Raw genomic sequence first — 18,031 nt, forward strand, 5'->3', positions numbered from 1 at the left:
TAAGATACCATCAGGTTTCTTAGAACTAGTTTTCCCATTTTAATCCTTGCTTTTAAGCTTTGAGGGAAAGACCAGAGAAGCCTTTGGTCTATGGCTAATTTTTCCTAACTACAGATACAATACACTTCTAAGTAATGTACCTGAAACTATGTCCTTTACAAGGTTGTTATACTCTGGCTGGTAGGAACATAGCTTCTTTAAATCACTAATTGACCCCTTTTGGTTAAGTGTTTTCCTGAGAATTGGTTAATTTTCCCACATGCAAATAGAAACATGTATTTAGCTGAAAACCCAAGGGGAAATTCTGTGAATCTCCAGAGTTCTTTCTTTATATGACTCACTTTTCTCTGTTCTGCTGATTCTAATTCCATCTCAAGTAAGAGAAAATTCCAGGCTCAGTGTGGATTCCTTATCCTTGTGCATGGGCTGAAAACTCTTTCTCTAGGCAGTAAGATAGAGCAATGGCAGAGCTCATCTCATCTGTTAACCCTGTCTTAGGGATCACTGTTTTGTGCTGCCTCTTTTGTGCTGCCAGTGTATAAAAACTACTCTTTAATATGTTTTGTCTGGTGTTTATTTTTTCAGTGTATTCTCTGTTACTCCACCTTGACTTGAAGTAGGAATCACTTCCCACCCACATGGTCTCATATGTATTCTTTAAGATTTTCTTCTATTATGTTCCCCAAATTACTTTTTCATACTGTGACCTTTAATGCACTAGAATTGTAATACTACATATAGTAATACATATAGACTCCATTTTATTCTCCTTGTCTGTGAACCAGTTTTCCCAGTATTATCTACTAAGTGTTTATTTGTTGCAACACACATTTTAGTGCTGTTTCCTTATCTACATGCAACTGCCTTTGAACTTTCTATTCTCTTCTGTTGATGTGTTTTCTGTTCTTTTGCCAATTCCATTTTGATTTTAATATTATATCCTTGTGTTAGTATCTCCTGTCTCTCAAGTTTTATGCTTTTCATTTCCATTTCTGTTGTAATAGCATTGATTGGAATCTCCTCTATTGTGTTAAATAACAGTGATAATAGTGGGTATTCTTGCCTTGGTCATGATCTTAAGAAAAATCTATAAAATGTCGCCATAAGTATAATATTTTATATTTTTTCATAATACATTGAAGGATAGATACATTGAAGCAGATGAGGATTATGCAATTGGTTTACATTTCAAATTCTTCATATTCACTTACAACAATAATACTCATGTCAATGGATTTGAAACGGCATCAATATGGTTCTGAACAGTTCCTATATTAGGGCAATAAAATATAAAGTGTGTATTTATAAACTTAGAATACTCAGGATTAAAAGTGTATACTTCGTTTATACAAAAATCACGTTTTTTTCACACAATTGTTTTCTCTAGAAACAAAGAGACATAACACACACTGATTTCAAGTACAATAAATTTCAAAATGCAATTTTATGAGGTCTCTTTGAAATTAGACAATTTATCTTGTCTCTGTGGATCATGTTAAATTAAGACTCAAGTATTTTTATCCAAGAATATTGATAAACATTAAGTATATGAGTTTAAGGAACCTAATATGGTATATGACACATTGAATACAACAAAAAGGTTTGTATGGCTGGGAGCTATGGCTCATGCCTATAATTATAGAAATTTGGGAGGCTGAGGCAAGAAGATTGCTTGATCCCAAGAATTTGAGACCTGGGTAGCAAAGTGAGACCCCATTTCTACCAAAAATTAGAAAACTTAGCCAGGCATGGTTTGGCATACCTGCAGTCCCAGCTACATGGGGAAGGTGAGGCAGGAGAATTGTTTGAATGCAGGAGGTTGAGGCTATAGTGAGCCATCTTCATGCCACTGCATATGCCTGAGTGACAGAGCAAGACTCTGTCTCAAAACATAAAGAAACAGTATTTCATTCCAGTAGATGTTTACCTTTGATGTGTATGCATTCTATAAATATGAGACAATACTGTGTTCTTATATGTAATTTTGTGATGAATTTAAATAATACATTATTATAATAACTTTATAACATTTCAATAAAATATCAATAAAATAAATATTATTAAAATATTCATTATATTCTTCACTACAATGAACACAAATCTTTAAGTAAATACATATAAATTTAGTTAAAATGAAGAAAATTCAATCCAGATGTCTTGTTTCTACAATGCCTGTCAATTGGATATTTATTAATCCAGCTTTTAGACTAGACATTTTTTTCTCATCTAAGTGATTAAGAACACACAGGCACAATCAGAGAAGAATATAAAAATTCATGCAGTAATTTCGATTTCAATACATTTTATATAAAATATATTAAAATCGCATAGTTGCAGTTTGAATTTTAGACATTTCATAATTAGAAGATTGCTCTAGTAATTTACTTTGTATAGGAAGATTGGATGTTAAAAAGAAAACAAATAACTTTGGAGATAAAATTCCTAGACACATTTCTCAACCTATATGTAATATTAATTTCCTTGCTCTCCCTCTTTCTCTGGCTCCCTCTCCCTCTACATATGTGCATAATTTTTATAACTATAGAATATTTATATATTTGAAGATATTTATATATTAATATTCTATTTAACTAATCTTAATTTTATAATGAATTATTTTATGTAGTGAAATTCCAGAAAAGTACAAAAATGACTTTCATTTGAGATAGAAAACACAAAACTTAAAATTGATTACAATGCAAATGTTTACCTTGTCTAATTCAATTATGAGGTGACAGTGCTCTTAGTGGGCAATATCTGGAAAAGTTCCTTAATATATAAATAATGTTGCATATATACACATTTTATCAGTTTGTGGCTAGATCATCATAGGTAGTCCCTGGCTAGTTACAATGCTATTATTCAATTTTATCCTTTAATAACAAAGAACTAGCCAAATGTTTTCCCTAATGAAGAGTGATATTTAGCCAGCTCCAGAACTGAGCCACCGTTTCTGATCAGTTTACATTAGACTCAGATGGTGGTGATTTAGGAAGCTGTTTTGTTTTAGGGACAGCCTATTTAAAACAGCATATCAGATGTTTATTGAATATATATCTACAAATGGCATTACTCAATCATAAGCATACATATATTCTGTCTTAATAGATAGAATTGACAATTAAAATTGTCAAGAAAGGTTCCCAAAGAAAAAATAATATAGTAATTTATTTTGAAAAATTGTCAGTTTCCAGTAAAGCCGAACGTACTCAAGTTCTATGACCTGACTAATCCACATCTGGGATTTATTCAAATGTGCACCGGAACACACGTAAAAGAATGTTCATAGAAACATTACTCAGATTGGCTAAAATTGTAAGGAACCCAAATGTTAATCAATATAGAATAGGTAAACAAACAGTGGTATATTTATAAAATGACATAGCATACGGTAATGAAAAATGTCACCTGAGAAAACATGAGTGGATCTCATAGATATGGTGTCGAGTGAAAGAACCTAGACACAAGAGGGTATGCTGAATGATTCAATTTATACGATGCTCAATAGGAGGCACACATATCTAATAACAAGCCAAATGGTGGTTATTTTGGGAGAAGGTGGTTAGATTGTGGGCTCTGAATGATGGTTAGATAAAGCAGAACGATTAAGAAATGTGTACGTTATACATGTTATAATTCGATAAAATGTAAATTTAAAAATACTACACCAACTATAGGAAATAATTTTCACATTTAGGTAAGAAAAGTAGATGATCAGAAAAAGAGTAGCGAGAGGATTTTATTTATGAACTTTATTCTTTGGCACTCATTTATTTCCCCCTAAATTCTGTGTTTCAGAATTAGGGACTTGCCAACTCAGCACTTAAATCCTCAGAGATTCCAAAGTTCTTGCCTGGGGCTCCTCCCGCTTGGAGGCGGGTGAGGATGGATGTATACAGGGGCACGCACACATACACGGAGAACTGAGCTCCCGTCCGGTTCCACACAATACAACAGGAACTTCACAAACAAGAGCAAAGCTGTGGGAAAAGCAGGTTGCGGGTGGCCCCGCGCTAGTTCTCAGGATTTCAGCCGCGGCCCGCTGGACAGCTCCAGGATGACTTCCGCTTCTCTGGGCTAACAGTCGGGCAGGTGCTTCTACTGATCCCCGAGGGACAGCTCCTTGTTCCTGAAAGGCTGTTTTCCCCTAGCTAACCGTGAGAACAAACCACTGAATACGGAACAAAGACGCAACCGCTTTGCTTTTTTTTTTTTTTTTTAATTTAAATTCAGAATTAGCCGGAGCCATTTACTCCCTCTAGAAGCGGAGCTCCCGAGTGTGTGGACAGAACCCTCCCCAGGTCCTGAACGCTTACGGACGGGGCGCAGTGACGCGCGCCCCGCGGGCAGTAAAATTGCAGGGGGGAAAGGGAGGAACATCGATTAAACCCAAATCGTGGGCGTGCAGTCCTCAGGGCACCGGAGTGCGTGAAACCTCCAGGGGACTCTGCTGGAAAGGAGATCATGCCCTCTAAGTCTCTTTCCAACCTCTCAGTGACCTCCGGCGCGAACAAGAGCGGTTCAGTTCCAGAGAGGTGGGAAAGGGATTTCCTGCTGGCCTCGGACAGGACTACCGCGGAGTTGGTGATCCGCTGTGTGATCCCGTCCCTCTACCTGCTCATCATCACCGTGGGCTTGCTGGGCAACATCATGCTGGTGAAGATCTTCGTCACCAACAGCGCCATGAGGAACGTCCCCAACATATTAATCTCTAACCTGGCGGCCGGGGACTTGCTACTGCTGCTCACCTGCGTCCCGGTGGACGCTTCGCGCTACTTCTTCGACGAGTGGATGTTTGGCAAGGTGGGCTGCAAACTGATCCCGCTCATCCAGCTCACTTCCGTGGGGGTTTCCGTGTTCACTCTCACTGCCCTCAGCGCCGACAGGTAAGAGCACAGGTAGCTGTGGGTGGCTTGGAAAAGTCGTGGAGAGGGGCGGGGAGAGAAGACTCACTCGAATGCACCTACTGGCAGAAGGACGCAAGGAAAGGTTGGGTGTCGAGAGGAAGAGAGGGAGAGAGTGTGTACCTGGGAAGCAGAGTAAACAGAGTTAAAATGGACTGAGATGTGAGGCTTGGAAAAATATATGAAAATTACTATGTTTTAAAAAACAAAATTGCATTTAAAATTGCATATCCTAGTCTGACTCCTGACACTTAGGGAATATTATTTCATAGAAAAGCTATAGAAAAAATGTGCAAAAGAGTATCTTGTTGAAGCTTGTTGTGTGTGCTTAAAATCTTGTAAGTGTACTTTCCTTTATGCAGTAGAATAAGAATCTAATAGGTAAGAATGTCTGCTTAATATTAGGGAAATATTTAATTTTGATTTTTTTTCAAGTAGGAGGAGAACTTACTTACATTTATTAACTGAATTTTACTATTTCGTAGAAGTAAAACCAATTACATTAATAAATATTCTTTAAGCAGATGACTTCTCACTTTCTTCTTAATACCTGAAGCTAAGAGACTTTTTTTTTCCCCCACAGATAGGTACCCAAAATACATCTTTGATATTAAATCTGCTTTTCACATATGTTAAGGGTGTGAAGTGTCTTTTTGCAGATCAACTAGTTCAACTTTGTCATTTTTCAGATGTGCATATTGAGGCCCAGGGAATGTAATTTCTAATGGAAGACAAGGGAGGAAAATCCAAGTCTCCTGACTCCAGGTCCATTTAAGCAGAAGGGAATGTTTGGATAGGGGTGAGGGAAAATGCAAAGTTAGCTATCTTTACATGGAGCTGTGCTTTAATTGCCTCAGTGGGAGTGGAGGACTGACTTAAACTATTTAGATAAACAATTAACTTGGATAATTAAGTTGGTATTCACTCTCCTCTTTAATTTACATATTCAATTGCTAATGAAAAATGAATCTGTATCTGAATTTCCTGGTATTTGCAACAATACTGGAATATTACTTTGGCATTGAAGAGTTAATCTTCATTGAGGGAAACACGACATTCAACAGAGACTTGAGAAACTGAAAGTGATTCACTTTCTTGAAAACCACACTCCTGGAAATTTAGGTGCTTTTTGTATAAATTATGTACCTAATTTTGTTTATGTGGCAGCATTTCTATTATCTTTTAAAATGTTTTCTCTGAATTCCAAAGCAAAAACATGACTAGTTTAGCTGCCCCTCTTTATGCAATCTTATTTTACCTAGAAAGTTTAAAAAACCTACTTAATGATTAGAATAAATCTTAATGATTAGCAACCACAATAGTTTAAATTACTATCATTATGCTTTCATTTTAAAGACATGGCATTGGTAATAAGACCCAGGGTTGGAGTTTATTTCACACTAGGTTTTACAATCTATTGTCACGGCGACACATGACGATTTACACAGGTAAATTTGCCCTGGCCAAGATCAGAGAAAAATAATAATCCTCATATATTTACTGACTTTTTCTGTTTCATTTGTGTGTCGTATACTCCATGAATACAGAATGAATAATTTAGTAATAATGATAAGGAAAAGTGAGATGCCTCTTCTACTTGGTCTGTAGGCTACACTTGTCTATGAGTGTGTTCAGGAAATATAAACTAGGAAACCTGAGTAACTGTTGATGAAGTTATGCAATATTTTCCATGATTCACTTAACATGGGTTGGAAATGGTTTGTTATATATTGTCTACACTTCTGTTTTTCTTCTAGAGCATAGCAATCAGTAGTTGATTAGTACTTGATAACCTCTTACATTTCTTGTGGATGTGGAATCAATTGTAGGATTAATTGCACTTAGCACAGTGCTATTTTTGTGTGTGTGTGATTTTTCAATCCTCACAACGCTGTGAGATAGGCACTATTATTTTTAAATTAAAAACTTTAAAGCTAAGAAAACTGAGATTAAAAATTCAGTACCATTTTTATGATCACACAGCTAGCCATCATGGTGCCAACATGTTTGAACGCCATTTAAAGTCTGAACACTTCACCATTAATCCACATTATTACAATTCTGGGTGTAAGAAATTACTAATAGTATTTTTTATTTACCTGCGGACTTAAAAGTTGAGTTTAAAACAAAGCACCCAAACATAAAAAAAAAAAAAAAAGAGTACAGGAGCTGATTCATGAGATTTATTACAGTGAAAAAGCATCATAAAATGTAACCGCAAAATAAAAAAGTGCCCTGAATTCAAAATTAAGTAGTAGTTCCAAAAATAAAACTATAATAAACAAATAAACAAAACTCTGTTATTAGAGTCTTTAAACAATAAATTCAATTATTTGTATATGTATCCTGTCTTCATACATGGCCTAAGTGTCTTTGCCTAATAAAGTAACAGTAGAGAGTTAAAAAATAGAGATCACAGTACATAGTAAAAATCAGGAAGATAATTAGATTTCAGAAAGCATATTCTAACGTGAAGCGGATACTCTTATTCTATACTTCAGTGATGTCAGATGTCAGTATCATTAGATTGCAGAGACTAAAATGAAAAACACAAATATTTTGAATCCACCTCGAGGCCTAAATCACTTTGTTTGATAAGGCCAAAGGGTGGTCAGATGACACTGGTATCTGTGATTATTATTATATTTTACTTTTTTGGGACAGAATCTTGCTCTGTCGCTCAGGCTGGAGTGTAGGGGCATGATCTTGGCTCACTGCAACCTCTGCCTCCTGGGTTCAAGCAAATCTCCTGCCTCAGCCTCCCGAGTAGCTGATACTACAGGTGCACACCATTACACCTGGCTAATTTTTGTATTTTTAGTAGAGATAGGGTTTCACCATGTTGGCCAGGCTGGTCTCGAACTGCTGACCTCAAGTGATCTGCCTCCCTCGGCCTCTCAAAGTGTTGGGATTACAGGTGTGAGCCACCGCGCCTGACTGGTGTCTGTGATTATTAATCCTTGACTTTCCATACTCTTCCAAGGAGTTTCAGCAGACACATCCCTAGGCAACAGCATTTGTGCCCACTGCAGTCGTGCCTCAGAGGCACATCATCATAACCAGTATGGCTGGAGGAGAGACAGTGCATGGTATGAAGTGGTGATAGTGGTGATCTTAATTTATTATCATTTTTTACTGTTATCTTGATAGACATTTTTCTTACAATTTTGAAAATGTACATTGTTTGCTTGTTTACATAAAGTAGTTGATTAAAAGTATTTCTATATTTTATGTTGTATGATGTTTCTAACAGTTTTATACATACACACATACACACAAACACACACACATTCCCACCTTCCACCGTGGAGTATTGGGACGTGTGTGCTGTGACATCAGGTTGGTGGCGCCCCATAAGCCATATTTACTTATGGTTGGTGTTATAGTGATCTCCTCTATCTATGAGTAGCTGCATTTCCAAATTTGGAATGTTATTTATTTGATTCTTGAAGACCTTTTGGCCTCTGATGGCACATTATTAAAATGCTAATAACTCTTAGGAATGGAGTTTTCCTTTTTCCTTCATAGGAAAAATTCTCACAGATTCCTAGTGCTAAACTGTAAACTTTATAATTTCATGTATTAACAAATATAAAATTAGATATCAATTCTTTATTCTGGCTTCTTATATGCTAACCAAAATGCACTTATAAATTTTAAAATACAAATTATAAAAACTATAAAAAATAAACTAATATTAGTTTAATGTATTGGGTGACATTTTTTTCTGATATCAAATAGCCAATGTTGGATTAAATGTAAAAATAATATTTTACCAAATCTGATTAAATTTCTATTGTATTAATAATTATTAATAAAAAATCAAAGTTTTTATGCGCTGGTTAGGATAATCAGATTTTATTCCATAACTAGATCAGTAGACAAATTCTTGAATCATTAATATTAGTTTTATATTATATCAATGCAAACAGACATTCTATTGAGTGTAATTATTTGTTAAGATACTGAAATAGATTGGATACAGGCCCTGGGTCTAACACTCCCTAGGATTCATAGGACTTTTCCATCAGTCTTCATCCAGCGGTGGGAGGGCATGCTGTTAACTGTTTGCTGCTTTCTCATCAAAACTCCTAACTGAAGCTCAGGTTCAGGTTAACCAGCTGCCCCTGACTGGAGATGATGTTTTCTCCTTTGCTCCATAGCCCTTGCCTCTCAGTCTCTTAATTGGTAGTGAGATTGGCACCAAGAGTGTGCTTCTAACTCTTTAGAAGAATAGTTCACATTCACCCTATAATACTAGAGTGATGACTTATTTATGTTAAACTTAGTTTTGTTCAACTTTGTATTACTCACATTGCTATAAAGAACTACCTGAAATTGGGTAACTTATAAAGAAAAGAGGTTTAATTGACTCACAGTTCCACAGGCTGTACAGGAGGCATGCCTGGGGAGGCCTCAGGAGACTTAGAATCATGACAGAAGGGTGAAGGGGTAGCAAACATGTCTCCACATGGTAGCAGGAGAGAAAGAGCTAAGGGGGAAGTGCTACAAACTTTCAAACAACCAGATCTCACGAGAACTCATTTACTACCACGAGAACAGAAAAGGGAAATTTGCCCCCATGATCCAGTCACCTCCCATCAGGTCCCTCTGTCAACACTGGGGATTACAATTCTACATGAGATTTGGGTGGGGATACAGAGCCAAACCATATCAAACTTGTGACAGGAGAATTTAAGGCAGCTTAAAAATAAAGATACAAACAACACACCGCAGGACTAAAAAGGGAGGAAATCAAGGGTGGGGAAAAGAAAAGTTGGAAAATATAAAATGATCCATACTTTCACTAAATGCGAGTCATAGGTTTTTCTGAGAGCTTTCTAGTTGCCTTTTCAAAAAGAAAAAATTGCTTTCCATAACAAATGCTCTGTTGTTATTTTTATATAACCATAGAAACAGAATCCATTGTAGTTTCTGCACATAATTTATTAGTTTTTAATTTGAATTTACAGGGCTTATTGTTGAATAAAGGTTATTATATTTGACTCGAATAAATTAGATATCTTTTACTCATTGATCTTGAACACTTCTAGTTTATCTCTTTCTTTTATACTTAGAAGTAATTTCACACACTGAATTAGAAAGGCACTGTATAATTCTCACAAGATTCATAATATTGCCATAATTTATATGTTGCTTATAGCTTTTGAAGATTATCCATCTATCTTGATCTGAAACTTTTGGGGCACACTACAAATAAGGAGGGATTGCATCAGGCTTGGGTTTATGGTTCCTGGGTGCTAACCATGTATCCGTTACATCCAAATGTTTTAGTTGGAGAAAAATGATAAAACAGCACAAAACTCATGGCCATAAGGTGGTGTTTTCCTTATTTGCAAAATAAGATTCATGTCTTCCTCATGATGTGACATATCATAATTAAAGAGCAGGCATCTGATTCTTCAAATACTTAATTTCTGCTGGATTCTGGATACTATCCATTCTTTTGCTGAATGTGCACCCATTGCACTGGACAGCCTTGCTGGAAGCCTGTGGCAAAGATGCTCACTGTTGCACACAACTCTCTTAAAACATGGTTTCTAAACCCAGCTTATCATCAGAATCACCTGGAAATCTTAGTATGCAGAATCCCACACTTCACATTCTAGGGACTCTGCATTAGTAAGTCTACAGAGAAGCCTAATCATATTCTCTCTCTCTCTCTCTCTCTCTCTTTTTTTTTACTTCTCTAGGTTTTTCTGAATATTGATGCATTTTAGGCATCACTGGATTAGACTCAGTCTCCATTTGTCATCGCCATTCCCACTTCAACATAATACCCAACAACTCCTACCACAATTGCTCCTAACAAGGATCTCCTTGTTGCTCAGCCTATAGTTTCAACCATTTATTGAGACCCTATGGACTCTATTGGCCAGGCCAGGCATTGTGTTATGTATTAGAGATATAACAGTGAGCAAGACCTTTCTCTTATTATACAGTTTACACTCAGACTTTTTGTGGACCTATTCCTTGCCTGATAGATGAAAGTTTAATAAAAAAAGAAAGAAAGAAAGAAATTTTGGGTAGCATCATTAGAAAGATTAGTGTAGATGGAGATTTTTGAGATGCTATGATGACTCTATAAGAGCTAAAAAAGATCCCATTTTTATTAGGTATTTTGTTTCATGATTAAATGTAATTATCTCTTTACATTAAAATTTAAACTATGCAGATGTTACAAACGAGATCCAAAATAAGAATTGATGAAGAAATCTATTTGTTTATTGAGATTTAATACATGAATAGTGATTATTTTTCTCTTTATATGCCTTTTGATCAAAATTCTCTAGTATTTAGTTTTCAGTTAGGGATATCCTCCTGAGACCATCTGTAAGGGAAAATATACCTTTTTACACATACCTCCTATGCTAATATACACAGTGAAACACTTTTTATGCTAAGAAATTCTTTTCCTCACATTTCTATAAATATTTGAAGGAAGCATGATAAAACATGCCCACATTAATTTGCACTATCTCATTTTAATTTTTGCTTTTTAATTCTTTCTAAGATACACACAGTTGGTATACAACATTTTCTTCAACAATCGTAAGCTATGTCTCAGTACTAATAACATTTTGGTAAGTGTTTATAGTATTTTCAACTATAATTCTGTTTTTGTAGGATTTTCAATTCTGCCCTTTTATTCAAATGTGTATCATTTAGAGACTATCATTGGGGTCTATCCTTTTCTTGCAGGAGGTGGCTCATAATCCTCCTTGTTGGAAAGGCCAACATTTCTGCTAGGTTTCTTGCTTTCCTTAAACCAAGATTTTTGCATCCGTTTCTAGCAATCTTATCAAAATGAGAGATTTATTGTTTTAATTTCTATTTAAAATTTCTCTATATCTTTTATGGTTATAATGCCTGTTTGGTATGAATGTTTATGTTGGCCAAAATTCATATGTTGAAATCCTGCTCCTCAAGATGATGGCATTAAGAGGTGGGCCTTTGGGAGATGATTAGGTAATGAGAGTGGGACCCGCATGAATGGGATTCACACCCTTATAAAAGACTCCAAAGAGACCCTTGACCTTTCCACCATTTGAATAAGCAGCAAGAAGATCCATCTATGTAAAAAAAAGGGGGACCCTCACCAGACACTGAATCTCTCAATGCCTTTATGTTAGATTTCCTAGTCTTGAGAATTGTGACAAATTTCTGTTGTTTATAAGCTGCCCAGTGTATGGTACTTTATTAGAGCAGCCCAAGTAAACTACGACAGTACCTCTACAATAGTACATGTGCTTAGATATGAGGTAGAGAAGTGACATTTTCTTCTCCTTTTTAAATATGTGGAGGAAAGTTCAGAATACCCTTCACAGTTTTTGATAATCTAGAAAGAAGGCTTGATCTTTTTGTAGTGATAACCTCTCTGCCCTTTCCTTGTCTTCTTCCACAGAAAAAAGAAATTGCAATCAGTTTTTTTGGTAATTTCCTCTTAAATATGAATTGTCAGTCAATAATAATGCAAATTTATTGGGAGAGATTACAGTACAAAGAGATCAAACAAACAAACAAATCTGGAACTAGGCTGGAAAGAGATTAAATGTTTATTTCTATATTAGTTTTATAGATACATAGCAAGAGCTGGTTGCAGTAGCTCATACCTATAACCCCAGCACTTTGGGAGGCTTAAGTGGGCAGATCACTTGAGCCCAGGAGGAGTTTGAGACCAGCCTGAGCAGCATAGCAAAACCTCGTCTCTACAAAAATACAACAATTAGCAAGGCTTGGTGGCACATGCCTGTAGTCCTAGCTACTTGGGAGGCTAAGGTGGGAGGATTGCTTGAACCTGGGAGGTGGAGGGTGCAGTGAGCTGAGATCAGGCAACTGCACTCCAGCCTGGGTGACAGAGTGAGACTCTGTCATAAAAAAAAAAAAAAAAAGATATATGGCAAGAATGTGCACATATAACATAGGAATAGGACACTATAAAAAAATTTGAAAACATAAAAAAACTTATAGGAACTTATATCAACAAAAGATGATAGAAATTTTAAAATTCAGAAAAAATGATGGAAAGTAAAGCTTACAGAATATCTTAGAAATTAAAATCAAGAAGAAGGTGAAGTTGTGCTTGATAAATGTGATTTTCCAAAAAATGTCAGAGATTGGGTAATAATTCAGATTTGTCTAACTAAAATCATGTGGTACTGCATCTTATTTGCTAGGTATATTATCATTTGAAATACTTTAAAGAGAAATATAAAAAATTCGAGTTTTACATACCATTTTGAATTATTTGCATCATCATTGCCTTACTCAATGTGTGTGTTTGAGTTAGCTGCAGAAAGTTTTGGATTGTTTACTGTGTCCTGGAGTGTGATTCCTTTATCACTAGTACATTGCTGGTATATTGTCATTAATATTTTAGGTTAGAGGAGAAAATAACTTTATGGGATCTTGACATGAAATAAATTTGAGCTATAAAGACAAAATATTGTTCTGCTTTCAAGTTTTTCAGTCCTTATTATTGGATTATGGAGAAAATCCCAATCTAGATTAGTCTTTTATTTATTTTATTTTGTCAAAATACAGTATGACCAATCTAGATTAGTTTCTAAAATTCATTAATGTCTTTAGAAAAAGAGTGAAAGGGTTCACACTCAGAAGTTATGGGAAAGTATCAAGGAAGGATTGAATAACATTATTTTGTGAACATCTTATATTTTGGTATTCAATATATTATGATAGATGTAACATATATAGATTTAGAAGAATTTAAGAGGTAAACAAATGTCCAGGATTTTGGAAATGAAATAACTAGGATTTAGGAAATGCCAATTTAAAATATTTTTCTCTCCCTTCCTGTTTTCTGTGCTAATAAGTAGTGGAATGACTTGTAGACTGAGAGACACCAGGAATCTTAGGTCTTACATACACTTTTAAGCAGCCAGGGAATAAATACATTTGAGCTACAAAGACAGAATCTCTCTTACTAAGCAGGATGTCTTTCTCTTCATTTTCCTTCCTTCCTTCCTTCCTTCCTTCCTTCCTTCCTTCCTTCCTTCCCTTTTCCCTTTCCTTTCCTTTCCTCTTTCTCTCTTTCTTTCTTTCTTTCTTTCCTTCTTTGCTTCTTTTCCTTTCTTCCTTTCTTTTTCTTTCTTTCTTTTCTTTCTTTCTCTTTTCTCTTTCCTTTCTTTCTTTCTGGAATAACTTGAGATGTATCATTTTCCCAGGTACAGAGCCATCGTTAACCCCATGGACATGCAGACGTCAGGGGCAGTGCTGTGGACCTGTGTGAAGGCCATGGGTATCTGGGTGGTCTCCGTGTTGTTGGCAGTTCCCGAAGCAGTGTTTTCAGAAGTGGCACGCATCAGTAGCTTGGATAATAGCAGCTTCACAGCATGTATCCCCTACCCTCAAACAGATGAATTACATCCAAAGATTCATTCAGTACTCATTTTCTTGGTCTATTTCCTCACACCACTTGCTATTATTAGCATTTATTATTATCATATTGCAAAGACCTTAATTAAGAGTGCACATAATCTTCCTGGAGAATACAATGAACATACCAAAAAACAGGTAAGCTTGGTAGGTGTGGGTTGGTGGTGTGCTGGTCAGAACAAGTAACTGCTATTATTGTTTTATTTTGTGGGTTTTTAATCCTATGACTGATGATTACAGAGTTGGGCCTTCACAGGCCTTAAGTAGAAGGGATATGTGGGGATCTCTAATATATGGTCATACCAGAGCCCCGCAAAGGCCCACTTAGGTTCAGTTTATCATTTATCTGGATCTGTGATAAGACCTGACATTCCACCATTAGAAATTAATGTATTGAAAGACCTGTTTTACATGCAGAGTTTTATGTAACAAACAACATAATAAACCAGAAAAATTTCACATATGAGCATACATTAATTTAATTCTTGTTTCTTATCCCATTAACCCACTAAGGATGGCAGGGAGTATAGAAGAAGGATGCACCAGGAAAGGACTATAGGACACTGCCTGGGATCTGGGGATGGCATTTGGGTGGAAGTCAGAATGAGAGATGAGGAGAATAGCAGGAGTAGCAGAAAAGGAACCCAAAGGTGCAATCCAAAGGTGGGCTGGTGTTGAAGCAATATGTGACCCAACTCAAATTTGTAACTTTCCCTACAAAGATAATATGCTCATTTAAAAATTGCATCATGCACCTTATGTACTTTTTCTTTCTTCAAGAATATGCACTACTAATTTAAGGTAAAAATCAACTGTGTTAATACACAAAGAGACAGAAATAGTGTTCTTGTGAGAAAGAGTGTCTGGTTACACATTTGTGTACAGCTAGAAAAGAACTTCTAATGGGTTTTGCAGGTACAGAGTAGTTACTGATGCTTGTTTCCAAATTCAAAGCAAAGAAATTGAATCACAGATCATTTAAAATTTACTGGAACATACATGGAACATTAGGCTGGGGCCTTGGGTATGTTAGCAGCAGCAGAAACTAGTAAAGATTTCGTGCATGGAAGGTAACCTTTATGAATTGGTGGCCATCAGCATCAAAGATCCATATCAGCTTTAAAGACTTAAAAAATCACCCAATTATTGAAGGCATTGATAAATTCAGAGATTTTACCTAAATATTTGGCATCAGTGAGGCAATGTATTCAGATCATTGTCTCACTGTGCTTTCTATTTTATACAATCAGTTATATTATCTGAGCCCTGTGATCCAATCTGTATCTCAGTTAGGTATTTGAGTATTTGCTTTTGGTTTCTAAAGTTGAGTTTTTCTCATATACACAGCCCTTGCTTCACTTTTGAATTTTTTAATGGCCTTGGCCTGTCTGCCTTGTTTTCGTGAATTTCCCTATTGGGACCTGTAAACTCTGGCAGGGCAACTGGGTCTTGACATCTGCTGAGAAATAATCTCAATGCCAACAGCCTGCCTGTGCACTCGAATCTCCAAGTATAGACCACTGTGACATTCTTGCACTCATCTTCCACCTGCAAGGGATGACACTGCTTAGAAAGATAAATTTCACATTTGATTTTCTTAGGATTGATTGTTGGGTCGCGTAACTTATGCCACTGGGATCCATGTGGAATATCACATTCTGCTTCCTGGCATGGGGTCCTCTTCAGTTGCACCTTTCTCTGCTTCCTCCATCACCCCTGTACTGCTACCTACCATTAGATGTGTTCCAATCCCAAACCTTTCCAGTCTTCTTTGGAATATTCTAGTTGACGACTAATAGTATTCACTCAGAAGATATTATGATACCTACAACGAATGTCTTTCAATAAATTAGTATTCCACTTTCATATTGCCTTAATTAAATATTTAAACAAATTAGACAGATATAAGCTACCCCTTGAACTACTGAAGTTAGGAAATCGCTTTTAGATTAAAAAATATTGATGCCCAATCTTTGAATTTTGTTTATTTATTACATTCCTGAGTACCCTCTTAGAAACAGTAAACATAATATGTAAATTTTATGGAGAAGGAAAATTTATTTTTATTTGTAAATGTGACAATACAGTAATGTTTACAGGACTCACAGTTATATCAGATGCTTTTGATTTGTGTAAGTCAGGAGTTTAAATCTCAAGTTGTTTTGTTTTCCTATGGAGTGGTAGTTTTAAAAAGTCAAGCTGGCAGATTGCGGTGGCTCACACCTGTAATCCCAGCACTTTGGGAGGCTGAGGCGGGCAGATCACAAGGTCAGGAAATCGAGACCATCCTGGCTAACACGGTGAAACCCCATCTCTACTAAAAATACAAAAAATTAGCTGGGCGTGGTGGCCGGCGCCTGTAGTCCCAGCTACTCGGGAGGCTGAGGCAGCAGAATGGCTTGAACCCGGGAGGTGGAGCTTGCAGTGAGCGGAGATCCCTCCACTGCACTCTAGCCTGGGCGACAGGGCGAGACTCTGTCTCAAAAAAGGAAAAAAAAAAAAAAAAAAAAAAAAAAAGTCAAGCCCTGCCTCATTAGATCAATATTTCCTATTTGAAACACCTTTATTTTTTTAAAACGTCAAAGCTTGAATATATTCTGTGATTTATTCATTTAGTGGATTTAATACAAACAGAAATGATTTATGTTTATGTTACACACAATGAGGCATTAAGCAAAAAGAAAATAAATAAATAATATGAAGACATAGCATTTATTAATTTACCACCTAGTTTTGTATAAGCTGTCAAATATTTTTTAATGCAAATAATGTAGAGACCAAAATAAACTTTCTCAAACTGTTAAAATCCATTACCATTTTGGTGAGGAAAATAAATAATTTATGTATTTTGGATGTATTATCATGCTGTAAATTTTGCTCTTTCCCGACTTGATAAAGTTGGGATGTGGCTGATTCCATTTTCACTTTAACCAATGGGATTAATTTCTTACATTTGCAGATGGAAACACGGAAACGCCTGGCTAAAATTGTGCTTGTCTTTGTGGGCTGCTTCATCTTCTGTTGGTTCCCAAACCACATCCTTTACATGTATCGGTCTTTCAACTATAATGAGATTGATCCATCTCTAGGCCACATGATTGTCACCTTAGTTGCCCGGGTTCTCAGTTTTTGCAATTCTTGTGTCAACCCATTTGCTCTTTACCTACTCAGTGAAAGCTTCAGGAGGCATTTCAACAGCCAACTCTGCTGTGGGAGGAAGTCCTATCAGGAGAGTGGAATCAGCTACCTACTCAGCTCTTCAGCGGTGCGTATGACATCTCTGAAAAGCAATGCTAAGAACATGGTGACCAATTCTGTTTTACTAAATGGGCACAGCATGAAGCAGGAAATGGCACTGTGATTTTGGCCATTCAACTCACTACCTGGAGAGAACTTAGTAACTGTTAAAATTTGTATTCAGCAGATCAGAACTAAATAATTATCCTATTCTTGCTGTTGCTTAGCTAATTTATTAGGCAATTGCGTGATTGACTCAGAAAATGCAAGACATTTTTTCTCTACACTAGACTTTATTTTTTTCTCTTTTCATTTCCTAATCATTAGAATATGAGAAAAGACTTTAAATTACTACATATAATACATATATGTGTGTATATATATGTATTTGCACACACACATACACACATGTACATTATATGTATTTCACGTTAAAAATGTTCCCCAAACCAATGCAATATGTATAATTTAAC

The 18,031-nt window shown here is 36.1% G+C and overlaps 1 protein-coding gene across 1 annotated transcript; it reads left to right on the plus strand.

Annotated features, from left to right (window-relative positions):
- Positions 1–3,449: 3,449 nt before the first annotated feature.
- NMBR (neuromedin B receptor) lies at positions 3,450–17,682 on the plus strand. Its single transcript, XM_003898099.5, has 3 exons — positions 3,450–4,886; positions 14,111–14,459; positions 17,281–17,682. The coding sequence occupies exons 1-3, from the start codon at positions 4,465–4,467 to the stop codon at positions 17,680–17,682; spliced, it is 1,173 nt and encodes a 390-aa protein (XP_003898148.2). The 5' UTR covers positions 3,450–4,464.
- Positions 17,683–18,031: the final 349 nt, after the last annotated feature.

The sequence above is a fragment of the Papio anubis genome, chromosome 6 (genome assembly GCF_008728515.1).
Source record: "Papio anubis isolate 15944 chromosome 6, Panubis1.0, whole genome shotgun sequence".
NCBI classification, from domain to species: domain Eukaryota; kingdom Metazoa; phylum Chordata; class Mammalia; order Primates; family Cercopithecidae; genus Papio; species Papio anubis.